At 37.5% G+C, this 20,098-nt stretch overlaps 1 protein-coding gene across 3 annotated transcripts in view; it reads right to left on the reverse strand.

The window, feature by feature from the left end:
• The window catches only part of LOC135697439 (modifier of mdg4-like), a 130,665-nt gene continuing 110,567 nt past the window's right edge, over positions 1–20,098 (reverse strand). Inside the window, exons 5-7 of one of the 3 annotated variants that reach the window (XM_065217122.1) lie at positions 4,131–4,427; positions 3,151–3,438; positions 1–368 (exon numbers count right to left, since the gene is read on the reverse strand). In XM_065217122.1, the coding sequence (XP_065073194.1) occupies positions 16–368; positions 3,151–3,438; positions 4,131–4,427 (938 nt within the window). In that variant the 3' untranslated portion in view covers positions 1–15. Of the gene's footprint in view, positions 369–3,150; positions 3,439–4,130; positions 4,428–17,012; positions 17,345–17,447; positions 17,650–20,098 lie in introns of those variants that run through there. The other 2 variants (XM_065217152.1, XM_065217139.1) reach the window with 2 other exon arrangements.

Consider the following 20,098-nt stretch of genomic DNA (forward strand, 5'->3'; position numbering starts at 1 on the left):
AACGACGAGAAAGGTTTAGAAATTTGTGTCAGTGAATTTTACTGGCCTCAACAAATCCACCGGAATAGGTTTGCATTGCTTGCTTGTTGTTGTAGCCGATGTCGGTGTTCTTCCAACGGAACCTTGTTCACGCCGTCCTGTTATGATGGGATGGTTGTGTGAATTTTTAGCACTCATTTTACGATCATCCTGATAGGTGGCAACAGTAGCCTTGCATCCATATGACGCCTTCTGACAACATTCATAGGCCGTGTATGTACTAAAAGTGTTCTTGCGATAGAACCGGTGACCACCAACCATCAGTTGCATAGCTTTGGTTCCAAATACGTATTCTAGGTTTTTGTCCGAATTTGACCCTGATGCGGCAGCTGGAAAATAAAATCAGAAAATTAGAGTTTTTAATTGTGACAGAGATACAAAGCAACCGTTGTACAATTTGAGGTACTAGTGGCTGTACAAGGCTGTATAAGATTAAATAAAGTCCAGGATCGTCTCAAAACCACAATTTTTAACAGTTAACTATATAGAAATGTGTGTCCGGAATTTCCCACGAAAAACTTCTCGAATATGAGGAAAATTGATAGAGGTTTCACTCAGCCTTTTAGTATACTCCTAGACTGAGTGTGAAATGAGTAGGCTCTGCTCGAAAGTGGATGATTTTCGATTGGGCTGTCACGTTTTTGCTTCGGTTAGAATTTTCCCTTAGGGCCGTTGAATTTAAGTAAAAGTTTCCAATAATGTAGCGTGTTACCATCATATCCTACATTCTGTAGTCGGTAAAGTCATATACGCGAAAGTATTTTTAAATAACCGGAAGTGGAGGATCCATTGTGTGCTAAGGAGGATGTGCAAATGCAATCGAAATCAGGCTTATTGCAGATCATTCCGGTGAATCACGAAATGAGATGCAAAGCGCAGAGAAAAACAAAACTACGGAGCCCATGGAGGATCAAATTAACATAGTGAGACCGGTCTAAATACTTTTTATAATTAAAAAAAAACTAAATAGGGTAAATGACGGATTCGGCAATACCTTATTCTATTATCATCAGGGGGTAAACAAAGTCCTTGATAGCTCCATTTTGGTAGTTGGATACATTATGTTTGGCCAAATTTGCTCTAGGACTTTGTTTACCCCCTGACGATAATAGGTTAAGGTATTGCCAAAGCCGACATTTCCCCTACGTGCCAGGATTCAAAAGAACATTTTGAAACAAGAAGTGTGTGTGTAATACTAATATCCAATTGTAAGAGGTAATACATACATGCGGGGCTTATTGTAAGTGAAAGTAACCTCAAAATTTGCGTGACTCGCCAGACATTCTGAAATGGGTTGCTAGATCTGCAATAGAGCTATCACCTTCTAACTTCCGGACTAAAGCTGTCTACAATGACCATAAATGCGACATTGTAGAGAGAGTTCTTCCATAATAACACTGCCGGCCAGTGGGGGATAGATGGAATACACACACACTTCTAGACTGAGTATGAACTGATAATGGATTATACTTACATCAAAGAAGTTCAAGTTGCCCGGAAAATTCAACTCACTTTTGAGTAAATCCACTTTGGTCGAAATTGAGTCAACTCGACTCAATTTTGAGTCGGTCTGAAAGACCGTGCAGAACCTCATAGTAGTTTGCTGAAGATTAGCAGACTTCAAGGACGACCGTAGAACTTCATAGTAGGCCATATAGTAGTCCGCAGAGCTTCTCATAACTTTAGAACTTTAAGAAGAAAAAAAAACAGAACTTCAGAGAACTGCCAAGACGTTCGCAGAACTTCAAATAAGTTTTCAGAACTTGAGCGATGTTCGCAAAACTTTAGAAAACTTTTCTAAATTTCATAGAAGTTCTGAAAAACTGAAATTTGCAGAACTTCAGAGAAGATCGTAAAATTTCAGTGTAGTTCATAGTACTATAGGTAAGCAAAGAGCAGTTTGTAGGACTATTAAAACTTAAAGAAAAATTCAGCTTCCCTGAAGTTCTTGGATTTCTCTGAATATCCCAAAATTTTCGTGAATTTCGTGGAACTTTTTTAATATTTCCAACTATTTTCTTGATCCTCGTGAAGCTGCTCTGATATTCTCCAATCTTCTGTACCTCTTTGAATTTCCTTTAGTTGCCGGAATTTCTCTGATCGGAATTTGACTGCAGCTCTAACGACTTTCATGAAGTTCTCAAAACTTCCTTTAGGTATCTGCAGTTTCTTTTTCAAAATTCACGGTACTTTCTTGAAGTTCATAGAATTGCCCTGGAGTTCGTGGAGCTCTTCTGAAGTGGAACTTCCTTCAAGATTTTTAAACTTTCTTAAAGTTCTCTAGACTTTGCTGATGTTTTCTTTACTTCCTTGGAGCTTTCGGATTTTTTTTTATTTTTCTATAGTTCCTCAATCTGTCCTGATGATCACGATACCTAACTGATATCCGCTTAATTTTCCTGAAGATCTCTACATTTCTCATATCTGCTTGGTACTGCTCTCAAGTTCCCGGAACTTCGCTGATGGTCTTGAGACTTCACTGAAGTTTTTAGAATTGACTTGAAGCACTCAGGACTTCTCCTTCATTCATAGAACTCTAAGTTTTTCATCGAGTTCTCAATACATTCATGAAGTTCTCAATATATCTCAGAAAAGCTCTGAACATCATAAAAGAGCAGTTCCACGCAATTTGACTTTGAGATCTGGATTAACATTCACCTTATTCGCTGGTGCCTATATGTCATAACTGGCTCAATAACCCTCAGTTTAAAATTCAACCTTAGTTCTTCACTTGTACCTCCATAACAAAGCAAAGCTCGCTGCTGAATCGCTCATGAATCATTCACAGAGCAGCGAGCTTTTCATACAATAGGAGATAAATAAGTGCATGCATTTTTGTGAGTCTCGCATCAACAATCAAACTATTTCTTAATATCTAGCGTTCAGAATCATAAGGGCCTAACTACCATGATCGATTCTCTTAATCAATTTTCTTTTTTGTTAATAACCCATCTGGATTGACATTTCTCTGTGCGTTTCACTACATTGTATTGTGATAATTTCGGAAAATTTGTTCACTGTACTGCGGTAATGCGAAGAGAAAATCGATGAAGAGAATCGATCATCGCAGTTAGGCCCTTATGATTTTGAAATTAGATAATGCTATCTTACGTGTCTCGTTTGCCCTCTCGATTAGCTCATTCAAACGCTCATGACGATAATGGTTTTCCGCAACGACCAGATGATTGTGAGTTCGTCGAACATCTACTTTATTGGAATTCGGGTAAGCGGCCACAGTTACTTTACATCCGAATGGCCTTCTCTGGCAGCACTCCCAGGTGCTGTGTTGTTTGCCATTGTACTGTAGAGTAAAACTGTGACCACCTACTAGCAGATACTGTGTCTTGCCGCGCTTGACGTATTGAACGTCATTGACCGGTTCAAGCGGAGTCTCGTCCCCTGGAATGAGAAAAGCAAAATCATTATATAACACTCATTTTCACGACCATTCTCTAACGGGACAGTGTTGCCAGTTTTTACAGTTTTGTAGCTGTATCAACCATCTTAAGGAGTTTCCTTGTAGAGTCCTTTTTCTTATTACACTTCGCAATTTCAAAATTTACGAGGTTTGTAAATCTGTAAATTTTAGACTTTGCTTGCTCTTCCGCAGCAAACAACAAGTAGCAGTTACAGCTACGAGCATTCACAAAAAAGCTAATATTTTGACTTATAAAATTGGGACGTATAATGCAAAAAAGGCCGCTACAAGCAATCACGTTAAACACATGCTATAGTTAAACCACAAATTAAAGTTGACGAATTTAATATTTGAACAATCACCCATATTTCTTGTTTTCGTTCGAACCGAACGAAAACAAGAATATGGGTGAATGTCAAAGAAAACAGTCGAAACTTCTTCTTTGCATGGGCTGTACTTAAGCAGCATATGAAAGAACAACTGATGATCAAACGAAGAACTTTCCCTTCTTTTGAGCATGAGCTGTTCTTTCACATTTTTTAAAGTCTGCAATAAATGCATTTTTTCGCGTTTACACCAAATAGCTATTATGCCAAACGGCATTATACCAAATGGAAAACTCCCGCTGTAACTGGTGCACTTGCCCTGAGTTTAAAATTCAATCATATCTTACGTGTGCTATTTTTCCCCTTCAAAGGCTTGATTTTCGCTTTTAGACGCTCACGACGCACGCGTTTCTCCGCTACGATCGGATGATTGTGAGTTCGCCGAACATCTATTTTACTGGAATTCGCGTACGTGGAAACAGTTACCTTACATCCGAATGGCTTCCGCTGGCAGCACTCCCAGGTGCTGCGTTTTTTGCCACTGTACTGGCGAGTGAACCTGTAGCCACATACCATCAAGTACTGTGTCCTGCCTCGTTGGACGTATTGAACATCATCGACCGGTTGCAACAGACTCTCGTCTCCTGGAATGAGAAATGCAAAATCATTAGTTCACAATTCGCCAGAAACTCGTTTCCGCGATCAATCGAGTCTCTCTCAGAACATACATCAAAATACAACCCCCAAAAGAAAGCCTAGCATTTTATTGAAAAGCAATCTTCATATTTTTAAACAATTTCAGTTCAGCTCTCTCCTTTTCTCGTCGCTCGAGCAGTTTCCTCAGTGCGCCGACTTTTCATCGTTCTAGGATGAACAGTATTTTGCCCTGATTCTCTTTTCTGTATATTGGTTTCCTGGTGGTGCAACTGAAACAATAGATATAGTATTCATTAGTGCACCTCGTACGACAGAATTTTTGTAAATATTTTCAACTATTTCGAAATATTGAAACACGAAATCGAACTTTTTTGATTCTGTGTTACTGTTGGCATCAATATTGTCATACTACTACTTATCAACATTGACAATATTTTTGCTTATGTGGTGCCTACTTTTGAGATGTTAAACCCTTGATTGGCTTATATTTATTTAAGGTGAAAGTGACCTAGCGAGTAAATAAAAATTTCAAAAATGGTTTTCTCTGAGACATCACTTCAGATTGGAAAAAGCTCTTGTGCGTTTGTTCGAAATAATAAAAGAAACACATCGACAATACAAGATCTTCAGATATCGACGATTAACAGCTGCAGTTAGATGGTAGCCAATAACAATCCCGAGTCGTGACATAACCTGGAATTTGTAGTTGAAGGTAGTTCGGGATTTGCCTCTTGCGATACCTGCCTTGCGATGGTTATAGGGCAGATCTCTCTCTAATTTGATTGTCATTATATGGAATACTACCAAACTAGAGAGAGGGAGAGATCCTTCCTACAACCATCGGTTAATTGCTTGGAGCAATTCCATCCCATCGCCAATCAACAAGCACAATGGTATGTCTCTCAACTGATTCCATGGACAATTCCAAATTTCCTTCCATTTCAGGAGTACCTATTAGGTTTTGCACCGTCGGGGTTAACCTCAATCTGATGACAGTTCAGTGGTACTGTTTACGTGGACTTAGTCTATTTTTTCTTGGGTGGATTTTCTCGATAATTTTTCAGACTGCAGTGAGATGTACACAGCATTTCTGCAATGTTCACGAGCAACATCCTTGCAACGCGCTGTTCCTCGACAATTTTCAAGTTAAAATTCAGAAACTTTAGAAATTTTTTTTCGAAAAAACGACTAAGTGCTTGTAAACAGTACCACTGAACTGTCAAAAAGGTTCAGCCGTTTAATACTGAGTTCATTTGTGACGTCACGCTGCAGAACCTAATTCCCTGTCGGTGATAGGGCTGTACCAAGAAGTTCTTCAATCCAGTAAATACTAATTGAACTAATTGAAACAACATTGTATTGTGTATCCCAAGGTGCGGATTGCTATTTCCCCCCACCTGAATAGCAACCCCCGGTACGCAAGTAGCATTATGGTAGAGGTTGGTAAATGTGCCTTATTTACTCATTGGTACGGTTGCTCTAAAGAGCCTGAATTTATAAGGCCGTTCGCAATGCTGTTGTATTTTATAACGACTGTTTCAATTTGAAACTAGAACAGAAAGGCACCTCTCGCAGTTTCATTATTCGAGCACTATTTTGCACCAGATTTGCAACTGCTCGACTATTCTGATTTATTTCTGAGCGAGTTTGAAACACGAATGGAACTCTGTTTCAAATTTCTTTGGATGTGTTTAAAGATGTTTCGAAGAGCTTCACAAACAAAAAACGGAGAACTTCATAGAGAACAGTGAAGTTTATGGAACTTGATGATTACAAACATCTTTTAGAACTGTGCGTTGCGATGATCGTGTTGCAGTTTTATTTTTGACAGTTTCAAATTATAGAATTTACGAGTAGTTCAAAAAAAAATTGAAACTCAGCATTGCGTACGGCCTAAAGAGACGACATCTTATCCATCTGACAGGTCTTCTGCTCGATTGGAATGACTTTTCCTATGACTTTGACAGACAAACGATTGTTCCAATTTTGACATGTCGCCTCTTTATAAATTTAGGCTCTTTACTTCTTCCGTACACGGTAAAATGTTGTCACATCTAATCCAAATGCTCTTGCACTTGACTTAGGCTGTGTTCCATTTGGTGAATTTTCACTTAAATTTGACACTTCGAAAATAAATTAAGATATTCGAAAATCCCTCTGTTGTTGATCTTCCTATTTTCGAGAAGGTGTTTGTCAAAATTGATTCCTGGTCTGTCAGAAATAAGTGTGGTACAATAGCAGGTTTATTTGGTTTTTTTCCATCTGTCAAATTTAAGTGAAAATTCACCAAATGGAACACAGTCTTAGGCTCTGAACCATTTGGTGGATTATTTTAACTTTTGGTTGAAATTTGACAGATGGAAAGTTATCGATTAACCCTACTATCCGAGCGTGGTTATTTCTGACAGACAAGAAGTTAAATTTTGACGACCGTGGCTCGAAAACCAGTCGATCGACAGCACGGGGATTTTCGAACATAAGAAATAACTTTCGAAATGTCACTTATAACTACGAGTTAAATTTAACTCGGCAAATGGTTCACAGCCTTAGTCTGTCATGCGGCACTACGAATCGAAGTGATTTATCATTGATTTTCAAGTGATTTGCGTTTTGAAACAAAGTTATTTGTCGTTGAAAAAAGTACTGTATAACACCTTTAAATCAAAATGATTATCATTCTAATTGGCACCACTGTTTTCATCAATTGAATTTGATTAGTTTTGCTTTTGGATGCAAACGTCTAAAACGCACATGCCAAACATTACTCGCGAGATCAACAACAAGTAAAAGCAAGAAAGCGATAATGCTCCATTTCCACTCGAAATAATTTGCATTCTAGGGTGCGAATATTACGAAATTGTTGCTGTATTCAATAAAAGTGTATTATTCAGATAAGTTCTATTACAAAACATTGTCAAACTTATCAAATTGATTGCTCAATGTTACTTCTACTACAACCTTGTAATGTTGTTCAATATCACTTGGAAACATGTGATCTGGGTAGTAATATGATACATGTTCTATGGTCATATTCTGAATATCATATAACAAGGCTTGCAGTATGAACAAGGCAATATATTTATTTAAATCCATATTCAGCAAACATGAAATCCAAGGATAAATTATTAAATTTAACTAATTAAACTAAGTAATACCCAAGGGGGACGACTCTATCTACGATGCAGGAAAGATTGTGGTTAGCTGCGCGTACGCTGAGTAGATAGAAAGAGGATTGATGACAATTCTGAAACTTTCCTGCAAAAAGATGATGCGCGATGTAAGTAGATGCGAGAAATGAAAGAAGATTTTTAGAAGATTGATTCGCTAGTGTGAGATTTTTCGAGCATCTAGAATTGAGATTTAGATGTGTCGCCCCCCTCGGTAATACTTATGTAAAAATGAAGATGCACGATTGTAAACCCAACGACCCATTTAAACAATGACTGCTCATATATGTGCATTCTAGGATCGCCTTCATATATACAATGGGGGGCTTCATGGATACATCCACAAATCAAATGGATTTGATACTTCCATCGAGACTTCCAGGATTAAACATTTCCACCTTTGATCCTGAAGTGTATTTAGTTGAAGTAGAATTTTGTTATCTACAATATTAATAATAATACGAAACGATCTCACCAAAACTTATCAATGTTTCTTCGTTGGGCTCCGTTCCATCGGGTGCACACCTGACCCACACAAATTAGCAGTAGCAACACATTAGGAGTCCCGTTGGGTGCGGCGCTTTCAATTGCAACGAACGGAAAACCCATTTTTTGTCCGTTTCACTGCACCCGATTCTATAAAGTTCACAAATTCCCATCACCAGACAAAAACAAATTGCCCGTTTGCCACACTGAATTTTCACCAAAAACTCTGGTACCGTCCCTCAATTTGGATTATTCTTCTTTTTGAAATATTCTTCAATCATCATCATAAGTATACACCCGGGACGGGACTTGACAATCCAGCTTCTCACTCTTCTTAATGTTTTTGATGAATGCCCGTCGAAAATTAGTGCATGGTGTTTGAAGGAGTTGACCAATGATGCCAGAATTGCAGAATGATTTTTCTATTTTAATTTTAATTTGATTCGGAGTTTCTACCGCAGTTTAGCACCTTGTACATCATTTTTACTTAACACAACAAAAACAACCATAAACAAACAAGAATATCTATCTAGCACGCCGTGGACCCTATTTTCCAACTTTCCTTTCGCAAATATAAACAATTAACAACGCCAGTGACGTCAACATTGATTCCGGCATAACTGCCAGTCAGATTGATGTGATCTTTTTATTCCACGATTGCAACTGTCAAATCTACCAATCAGCAACTGGCTCGGATTTGACAGCAAATTGGCTCGAAATCGCTACACATACATTCACACACAAGCCATCCGAAAATTTGAAGCAAGTATTTCATGACTTCATGATCGTATATTTTCTGGGTAGAACACCAAAACTGGATTTACTTACTTGTGTTCTTCGTAGCATTCCACAATTTTTCGTAATCGAATACACAAAATTAAAATAAACTGGAGGTCAAATCTTTTGGTGAACAAAATAAAACACCAAGAAAAGCACTTCGACTCCACTGTTTTGCTAGCGTGCGTAAAAGAATCATTGCACAAACGTTGCCAGATGTATTACCTTTAGCCGTGAATATAAGTTTATTAAAACAAGCAAATATGAAGTTTAAACCAATAACTTAGATGAGTGGATGTTTTGAATGGTGAATAAATATCAAAACCTAAATAAATAAAACTAAAAGGACCTTTTTTGGAACTTAAACGTTTCAATTACAAAGGTAAAAACGAGAGAATTAAAAACAACAGGGGAGATGGCAGTATTGCATGTAGCCTGTTATAGTCCTCTCCAGGCGGGTTCGTATTGGTGAGATTTGCGTGTGTTAGTGAGATGAAATTTTTTGTTAGCTGTGAGATTTTTTTTGTTTGCTGTAAGAACTGTCATTCTAAAGTAAAAATAAACAACAAAACGAAAACAAACCCTACGCTTGCACGATAACAGTCAAATACCCTTTTATGAGTAAAATTTAACCCGTTTTTAATAAAAGTGCCTTTACTCATTAAGGTTCTACAAAGGGTCATTATTTTGTTTACTTCTTCTTTTTGAAATATTCTTCGATCATCATTTTCTAAATGTATTGGTAAAATTCATTGGAATTGCATGTTCCCACGCCAAAACTACCCATTTTTCATAAATATCAACTGGTATGGTGCGGAAAACTTAACCATCTCTTTTCTCCCTTCATTTCAATACAACAGCAAATGTGATGTCACACTATCTAGTGGATAAGAATGTAGCAGACAAAACATTCGCACTGCCAGACTGCGCTGTATGCAAGTTTGTTTACACCCCTGAGCGGGAAAGTGAATACCAGGCTACGTGCACTGCTGCCATCAACCCTGTTAGTGTTGAATTCAATCTTCTGTGACTTTTTTAATTGGACCGGTAAAATATTTAAAATGGTTATTTATGTTTTATTTAATCAGTTTTTGATATTTATCCACCATTAAATACATCCACTCATCTATGTTAATAAGGCAGACTTCGCAATTAATTGTTTTAATAAACTTAAATTCATTGCTAGAGGCAATACATCTGGCACCGCTGTTTCAATGATACTTTTACGATTGCTAGCAAAGCAGTAAAGTAGAAATGGTTTTCTTTGTGATGAATTTTGTTCACCAAGAGTTTTGTGAAGCAGTTGTTTTGAGTTTCGTGTATTCGATTGCGTTTAATTGAGCTATACTTCGAAGAACACAAGTAAGTAAATACAGTGAATGTGTTTTACCCAGGAAATTTTCGTGTTTTACCCACGAAATACAAGTTTTAAATTTTAGTATTCATAATATATGAATGTATGTGTAAACTAATGATGATGATTTTATGATATTTAAAAAAGAAGAAGAACACAAAATTACTTACCCTTTGTAGAACCTTAATGACTACATTATTTTAACAACAATGAGTTTCTGCTAACAGTAGCAAATAGTTACTACTTAATTGACATAATAAATTATTTAATAATTAGTAGTGCCACTTTTATTGATAATGGGTTCACTTTAAATCATAAATGGATGTTTTATTCTTACCGTGCACATGACAGTATACGCTAGTGTGTGTAAAATTATATTATTAGTGTAGTGTTCGTGAGATCCTGCTTGGAGAACTCAATTGTGGCTTTCCCGCTCAGGGGTGTAAACAAAATGTCATACAGCGTGGTCTGGCAGTGTGAATATTTTGTCTATGACATTCTTATACACGTGCAGGTGTGACGTGACAATTTGCTATTGTATTGAAAAGTAAAAGAATAAAAGAGATGGTAATTTTTTTCACCATACCAGTTGATATGTATGATGCATTGAATGTTTTGGCATGGCGACGCACGCTACCAACGAATGTTACCAATACTTTTAGAAAGTGATGATTTAGGAATACAAGAAGAAGAAGCAAAAGGTGTTTGTCAAAATTTCCTGGATTCCTGGTCGGTCAAAAATAAGTCTGGTACAATAGTAGGTTTATTTGAAAATTTTCATCTGTTAAATTTAAGTGAAAATTCACCAAATGGAATACACTTTTTAGGCTGTGAATTGGCTGTAAATTTAACTCGTAGTTAAAGGTGACATGTTCGAAAATCCCTGCGTTATCGATTTACCGGTTTTCGAGCAGAAGTCAGCCACGGTTGTCAAAATCTAACTGTTTTTCTGTCACAATAATGCAAATTTCAAAACATCGTACAGCAAGATGTGGGATATATGTACTGCCATCTAAAATTACTGAAAACCAGGCTTCAAACGATGATTTTATTATTTGAAGACCAACAATTGAAAAGGCATCAACTCCATTTTGTAAACAAACCTTGCAAGGACATTTTCTCGCGAACCGAAACCTACATTCGCTAAACTAAAACACAATCGGGTAGAGGAGAATTTACCCTACCTTTTCATTTTGTTGGTTTGCGTTGGCGGACTTCGGTTCGCGACAAAATGGCCTTACAAGGTTTGTTTACAAAATGGAGTTGAGGCCTTTTCAATTCAGTGCCAACAGTGCTTTAGCCTTCGATTTCTCGCCAATAAAAGTACACTCCTCCAAATTAACAAAGCTAGCTGGTAGAAGAAATATTTATCTAGCTGTTGGTGTCATTAATTTTTAGAAGTGAGCTATTATTCTTGAGAAATTGACGGCTAAAGCCATTGTTTACTAATCTAATTACGCCCCTATGAAATGTTGGGACTGAATTGTTGGTCGTGATTTATTTTGTTGAGCCTACGGAAGATTAAAAATTGCCGACTTAAATTAACCTCGTAATTGAACAGATGGAAAGTTATCAATTAACCCTGCTATCCGAGCGTGATTACTTCTGACAGACAAGAAGTTAAATTTTGACAACTGTGGCTGAGTTCTTCTCGAAAACCGGTCGATTGACAGCACAGGGCTTTTTTAACATAGAAAATAACTTTCGAAATGTCATTTTTAACCATGAGTTAAATTTAACTCGGCAAATGGTTCACAGCCTTAGCCAAGGTTGTCAAAATTTTACTTCTTGTCTGTCAGAAGTAACCACACTCCGATAGCAAATAGTCGCTATATTCATAGTCTGGCGGATAGAATCTCGGGAACCAATTGAGCTGTCAAATAGCGGAACCAATCGAGCAAATCACGAACAACAACAGAAAAGAGCACATCAGCTATTGGGGACAAAATTTCGGAAACCGTTTTCTCTTGATTTAAGGCTCGCCTACGCAAACTAACATTATCTTTGGGTTGGGGAAAGTTTCCCCTATCCGATGATGCCGGTAATTTGCGTTCGATTGTCCAGGAAAGAATAATCAGCGTTTTGTTTATAAAAGTTGATAGGACCTTTTGAATTGTTGGTCTACAATATATTGAATTGGTTCCGCTTTTTGTTAGATCGAAATTCTATCCGCTAGACTATAAATATAGCGACTATAGGATAGAAGGGTTAATTGATAACTTTTCATCTGTAAAATTTTAACCAAGAGTTAAAATAATCCACCAAATGGTTCAAAGCCAGCTAACCACACATTTTTCAAAAAAAAAATATACATTATCAGTTTGAAGCTGAAAGTCTAAGGAATCCTTTGAATACATTTAGCGAAGAATGTTGGTGAGAAAATACAGTAAAATTACCATATAAATTTGTGTTGCCGAAAACAGTCAATGAGTGCCGTAGCCGTAGCCTATATTAAAAAAAAAACGTTTTAACAAAAAAGTTCAAAAATTTGATCAAAAGTTCTTGTTTTACGATTTTTGTCTATTTTCAAGTGTCCATAATTTTAAACATTTTAAAAATTTGCATTTTTCATGACATTTTTATTTCAATAAAATAAAATTAAATAGGGAAAATGGCTCTATGGATCTAAGATTGGGGTCATCGCTAAAAATCTGCTATTTATCCATTTTATCTAGATTTGGGACGGTACTAATGGATATTTTTGGTCGCTATTGAAAATTTAGTCGATTGCTGAATTTATGAATGGGCCCAAATTAGGGGCATTTGGGCCGACATAACATCCATTTCCCCTACCTAGGCTTTTAATATTTAAAAAAAAATATTTACTATACATTACTAAAATATTTTGTTTAATATTTTTTCTCAGAAAGACATTATGTTTCTCTACAACTTTGTCTCAGACGTTATTTCGATCATAAAAAGTGTTCCCATGCTACAATTTTTTGAAAAAAATTAAAGACGCCATTTAAAAAAAAAAATGCAATATCCAAAATAACCGAATTATAGCAAAAATGTCAAAACCCATAATTAACAATTATGCAAAGTTTCATAAGTTTCATTCGTCTTTTTTGAACCACCCTAACATGGGAATGGTCACCCTAATGACAACATTAAAAAATACGGGTCAAATATTTTGCGATAAGGAACAAAACTACAAATTTTTACAAAATTTTGAGAACCATTTTATCGTTTTGCTATGGTATGACTCCTGGTATGGCTGTATATATAAATATTTCTGAGACCCCCTTCCTCTCATATGAGAAAACGTATAAAAAATTATAACACCCCCTCCCTCCCCTAAGAGCAACCGTACCAATGAGTAAATAAGACACATTTACCAACCTCTACCATAATGCTACTTGCGTACCGGGGGTTGCTATTCAGGTGGGGGAAATAGCAATCCGCACCTTGGGAAGTAGTGAGTTCATAAATTTAGCAACCCGGTAGCAACGCATCAGACGGTTGCTATTTTGAATAAACGTCAAAAATTTGTTTTGCCGGTGTGGAAAACGGTAACTTAAATTATGACTCTGATAGCAACGACCGGTGTGGAGAGGAGTGATTAAGCCAAAATGGAAACGCTGTGCGTAAGTAAAATAGTGCCGCAAATGGCAACGACTGATACGGTTGCTCTAAGTGCTTACGTAATTATTGATAAGAGCATGTCCAGGCCAAATAGCAAAAACAAATTCAAATTTCAGACTTGACCTTCTCCGATTTGCCTGAAACTTGGCATAATTGTTTGTTATAGATAATCATTCACATTTGAGCTAAAATGTGGCCATTTTGAATCTCGTACCAAACATTCAAAATGGCGTATTCGATATTTACGATAAATCATAATTTGAAAACGTCATTTCCAATCGAAATGCCGTCTGAGACAAAGTTGTAGGAACAAATAATTCCGTTTTAGATAAATTATACACGATAAAAAATTTCAAGTGATTTTGGGCAAAAACCCTAAAAAAGTGTTTAAAACTTAAATAACAAAATATTACCCTGTTAATATATTTTTTTTATTTCTTAATCAAAAAGCTTAGAAAAAATGCCATCTTCTGTAAAATTTTCAAGTACACATAAAAATTGACGAAAATCATAGAACAACAACTTTTGGTCATACAATTAGTTTGTGAATTTTTGCACAGAAAACAATTTTGCATGGCTAAAAAATAGTTTTCTGCGAAAAATTTCACTTAAAATGGCTTAAATTAAAAAAAAAAATCAAAAATGTTGCCCTAAAGTTCTTGTGCTATAATTTTTGTCAAGAAGATAGCATTTCTTATAAGCTTTCAAATAAAAAAATAAAATCAAAAAAAAAAATAGCGACGAGGGTAATTTTTTATATTAAAGCTTCAAACATTTTTTGAGTTGTTTACCCAAAATAACTTGATTTTTTACCGTTTATATTTTTCCTGATAAGGCATAGGCCAACATTAGAGACATTTCCCCTATTTACGAGATAATTTTTTTTTTCCTTTATTTTGTTTTCCGTCAATCTTGTTTTCCGTGCTGAGCAACAGGTAGCATTGGTGCTCAGGAAGGCAGCTTCCACACCCGGACCCTACCTAACCCATCAACTTATGAACCGGGGACCAATGCCTCAGAACATCCCGGCGGCGCCGACTGGGATTGAACGCAGGCCTGCTGGGGTAAGAGGTAATCACGCTTACCACTACTCCACCGGCGCCGCTTATATTCAAATTGGCCGCATTTTAGTTTATAAGTGAATGATTTATTACAACAAACAATTATGGAAAGTTTCATGCAAATCGGAGTAGGTCGCGTGAGATCGATCCATCATTTGGCGTGGAACTGCTCATAATTCCAGAACAACATGTGAAAAGGGCATACAAGCTTTTTGTAAACAAACCTTCTTATGCCTTTTTCTCGCCACCCATATGACACCAACGCAAACCTTTAACATCACCGGGTAGGGGACACTTTCCCCTTCCCGATGATATTGCTGGTTTGCGTGGGCGACCCTCGGTTGGTGAGAAAAGGGCTTACAAAGGTTTGTTTACAAAAAGCTTGTATGCCCTTTTTACATGTTGTTCTGGAATTATTATTATTTGGATCGATCTTATTTCAATGCACATATTTTCTGCACTTAAAATTTTTCGGAGATGGCTAAAAATCTCCGAAAGTAAGTAAAAAAAAATACTTACAATTTCTGTGTAGACCAGGTTTGCGATTGGTTGGGATTGTGGCAATAGTCATCGGTTTCTGCAATTCACAATGAAAATTTGAGTTAAACCTGCTGCAGCATTCTAGATTCTAAACTAAAACAGTGAGATAGGTACTTACAATATTTGTTGAACAGCTTCGTAATTGATTCCTGGTGAGATTTGGATCGAGCTGTTTCTACTGCCTGTTATGAGTTTCAGTAACTCGTGTAAAACACTCTGGTAGTGATGATTTGCGTAATCGTTCTAAAATTGTAATGTTCAATTGAAATTGCAGTCATGCTTCCAATATCTTGTTAGGTCTAATTCGCTTCAAATTACTTTAAATTCATCGTGTTTACCTTAACTCTCTTCAACTTGCACTGCATTTGAATGGCTTAAAAGTTTTAAAAATTCACGTCGGTAAATTCTACTGGCCTTACTCGAACGCTTTAGTCGTCTCCATTAGATGCTTTCGTTGGTCAGGTTCACGCCGTTCCGTTATGATCGGATGATTGTGAGTTCATCGCACATCTACTGTACTGGAATTGTGGTACGTGGTGGCCATACATCCTAATGTCTTCTTCTGGTTGCAGTCCCAGATGGTGTATCCTTTCCAGACCAGTTGCACAGCATTGCCTTGCTTGACGTCACCTGGAATGAGTAAAACAAAATCAGTATTTCACAATCGAACATTCGATTCCCTCACAAAAATGAAAAGTATACTTTAGAGAATCACTCAGACGACATATGGTTTACCTCTTTCCTTCCCAGAAGGATTTTCGTTGTTTTGAGATGCAAATATGTGCTTTGAACAAAGAACCATAAAAAATAGTTTAAAATCAATAGAATTTTAATTGATTTTCAATTGTTGCTCAGTTGAATTCTCAAGAACACACATGGACGAGAACGATGAGCACACTTAGAAGCTTAAATAAGCACGGACTATTTAACGTTACGATTGACACACATGACATGGACTAAAACGTAGTGGATAATCTGTGCTACCATAGGAAGGAGAGGATTAATTATCGAACGACTTCCTATGCTGATTAGCGAGTGTTGTTTTCCGTTTCTTGCATTTCCCATTCAAACGCCTGAGTTCTTCCATTAGACGCCTTCGTTGGCCAGGTTCGCGCCGCCCCGTTATGATCGGATGATTGTGAGTTCGTCGAACATCTACTTTACTGGAATAATGGTACGTGGTAGCAGCGGCCATACATCGTAATGGCTTCTGCTGGCAGCACTTCCAGATGGTGTATCCGGTCCGATCGTAATTTCGAGTAAACCTGTGACCATATACTACCAGTTGCAAAGCATTGCCTCGCTGGACGTACTGAGCTTCAATGTCCAGGTTCACCATACTCTCGTCCCCTGCAATAAGTAAAACAAAATCAGTATTCCACAATCTTTCAGAGAAAAAAACAACAATCGATTCCCTCACAAAAATTAAAAGCATATTTTAGAGAATCACTCAGACGTGTGGTTTAATTATCGAACGACTTTTTAAACTCATTATCGAGTTTTTGTCCGGTTTAGTGTCCGATACGGAAAAGTTTTTGATGTTAGAATTCACTTCATTTAAGGTGTGATTGCTGGCAAAGTTGCGAAACTTGGCAAAATGAAAAACATGAGATTATCTTATGTGGTTCTACGTTTCGTATGTTTCACTTTCAAGCGCTTGAGTTCGTCCACTAGACGCTTTCTTTGGCCACGTTCCCGTCGTCCCGTTACAATCGGATGGTTGTGAGTTCGTCGGACATTTAGGGCACTGGAATTATGATAGGTGGTAGCAGCGACCCTACATCCTAATGGTTTCTTCTGGCAGCACTCCCAGATGGAATATCCTCTCCGGTCGTACTTCCGAGTAAATCTGTGACCACATATCATCAGTTGTACATTCTTGCCTCGCGTGATGTATTGAACGTCTTTGTCCTGGTTCAACATATTCTCGTATCCTGGAATAAGTAACACAAAATAAGAATTGTATACATGCTTTCCAGAAACTAACTTCAGTGTTGCCAGAACATTATCAAAACACAACCCCGAAAAGGTGTTTATTTTACGCAAAGAACTTTATTCAAACGCAATTCCCATGTTTTTCAGCAATTTCCGATCGGCTTTCTCTTTTTCCCGTTGCATTAGTAGTTTCCTCAGGGCGCCGGCTTTTCGTCGTTCCCGGATGATTCCGTGGTTGTGCTCACCGCGAAACACTATTTTGCCCTGCTTCTCTCCTCGGTATGTCGTTATCCTGGCAGTGCAGCTGAAACAATAGATACCGTAATTCAAATGAAAACACGCGTCATGACAGTCACGCGTCATGACAGTGTGCTCTTAAGTCTACGTAAGTGCACATTAGGGTGCCAATGAAATGTAAGGGAAAACAGAAACCATCGAATTTTTTCAAACGGTCCATGCACAAAATGTTCATTGCCTCGAAAAGAAAGACCCTATTGACCTTTCTGACGTTTATAACACGCACACTTGCGTAATCCCATTTTCAAGTGCGAAGTTTGTTATCCTTCGCTCCAGACAAATATATTGGTTTGTTATTGTTATCCTCACTTTCGGACCATCAATACCCTTGCGCATAGAATGGACTTTGCAAAATTGGGGCTCAATCGGACATGATTTGGGGTGGCGCAAAATCGTCGAAGTTTGAACTTTTTTCATCTGAAAAATCTCCCAATTCGGAACTCGAATCTTTTTGATGCCAGGTGACTTTAAAATGCGTTAAAACGTCGAGATTTAGTGTTAAACGCTGTCCAGACTGGAGAGTTATAACATGTTATACCGGTTGTCAAATAATTGCAACACAGAAACCACCATCAAGATAGCGCTATAACATGTTATAACCATAGAGGTAACTCTAAGACCACTGGGTCCCGAAGAAAATCATTATTATTTTTGGCTCACTCAGTACCAGAACAACGGTCCCAAGCAGTCCCAAGCTATTTCACTCACCCCTGCATGTTCTGCATGAATCCACACACCCCTGATGTTATCTGTCAAACTTTCATAGCGAATCAAAACAAACATAGTGTAGTAATAGAATTTCAACTAGAATAGGGTACGTTAATCGTTTGCTTGGGACCAATAGGCTACTAAAGTGGTGAGCCAATTTAAAATCGTTAGTTTCGTATTGATTGTTGTTATAACTCTGTAGTCTGAACGTACTATCAACAATCAATACGAAACTAACGATTTGAAATTGGCTCACCACTTTAGTAGCCTATTGGTCCCAAGCAAACGATTAACGTACCCTATTCTAGTTGAAATTCTATTACTACACTATGTTTGTTTTGATTCGCTATGAAAGTTTGACAGATAACATCAGGGGTGTGTGGATTCATGCAGAACATGCAGGGGTGAGTGAAATAGCTTGGGACTGCTTGGGACCGTTGTTCTGGTACTGAGTGAGCCAAAAATAATAATGATTTTCTTCGGGACCCAGTGGTCTTAGAGTTACCTCTATGGTACTATTATCTGTAAAAAGCTCTTTTGTCAAATTGAATATTTTGTATATGACCATCAACCACGGATCATTTGGGGTAGAATCCGTGTGGAGAGGCACTGATGTAGTTCCTGCAAGAACTGAACAGTACTTCATTGACGATGATTTCGAGGCACTTACTGGATCCAGGATCCAGCTGACAAGGAAGTTATCCCACGGTAGTTAGAAATATCTGACTTATCGCCTTTCTTGTGCACTGGAAGCATATGGGAGGTCTTCCAAGCAGAAGGAAACCATTGTTGCTGCAATGATTGGTTGAAAATTGAAATACATACAAAGGAATGCCATCCGGGCCAGGTTGATAAGACTGCTTGAGTTTTTGTAGAGCTGGCTCAGCTGGTGTTGATGTTGAAAACATCAAGATCCACCTCGTCTCTTGGTGCCAGATCAACAGCTATAACTATCTCCTCCACAGTTGGCGTACGATTCTCAAACACGCTAGCACATTGTTGAGAGAAAAACTCGCACTTTGCTTCTGCAGAAAGAGCATGAACACTAAGGCTCTGAACCATTTGGTGGATTATTTTAACTTTTGGTTAAAATTTGACAGATGGAAAGTTATCGATTAACCCTGCTATCTGAGCATGGTTATTTCTGACAAACAAGAAGTTAAATTTTGACAACCGTGGTTCGACAATCGGTCGATCGACAGCACAGGGATTTTCGAACATAGAAAATAACTTTCGAAATGTCACTTTTAACCACGAGTTAATTTTAACTCGGCAAATGGTTCACAGCCTAAGGCTCTGAACCATTTGGTGGATTTTTTAACTTTTGGTTAAAATTTGACAGATGGAAAGTTATCGATTAACCTTGCTATCCGAGTATGGTTATTTCTGACAGACAAGAAGTTAAATTTTGACAACCGTGGCTCGAAAACCAGTCGATCGACAGCACGGGGATTTTCGAACATAGAAAATAACTTTCGAAATGTCACTTTTAACCACGAGTTAAATTTAACTCGACAAATGGTTCACAGGCTGTGGTTAAAAGTGACATTTCGAAAGTTATTCTGTATGTTCGAAAATCCCTGTGCTGTCGATCGATCGGATTTCGAGAAGAACTCAGTCACGGTTGTCAAAATTTAATTTCTTGTCTGTCAGAAATAACCACGCTCGGATAGCAGAGTTAATCGATAACTTTCCATCTGTCAAATTACAACCAAAAGTTAAAAAAAATCCACCAAATGGTTCACAGC

This window comes from Ochlerotatus camptorhynchus, unplaced genomic scaffold (genome assembly GCF_037179485.1).
Source record: "Ochlerotatus camptorhynchus isolate MF236.1 unplaced genomic scaffold, CSIRO-AGI_Acam_v1.1 ptg000070l, whole genome shotgun sequence".
In the NCBI taxonomy this organism is placed as follows: domain Eukaryota; kingdom Metazoa; phylum Arthropoda; class Insecta; order Diptera; family Culicidae; genus Ochlerotatus; species Ochlerotatus camptorhynchus.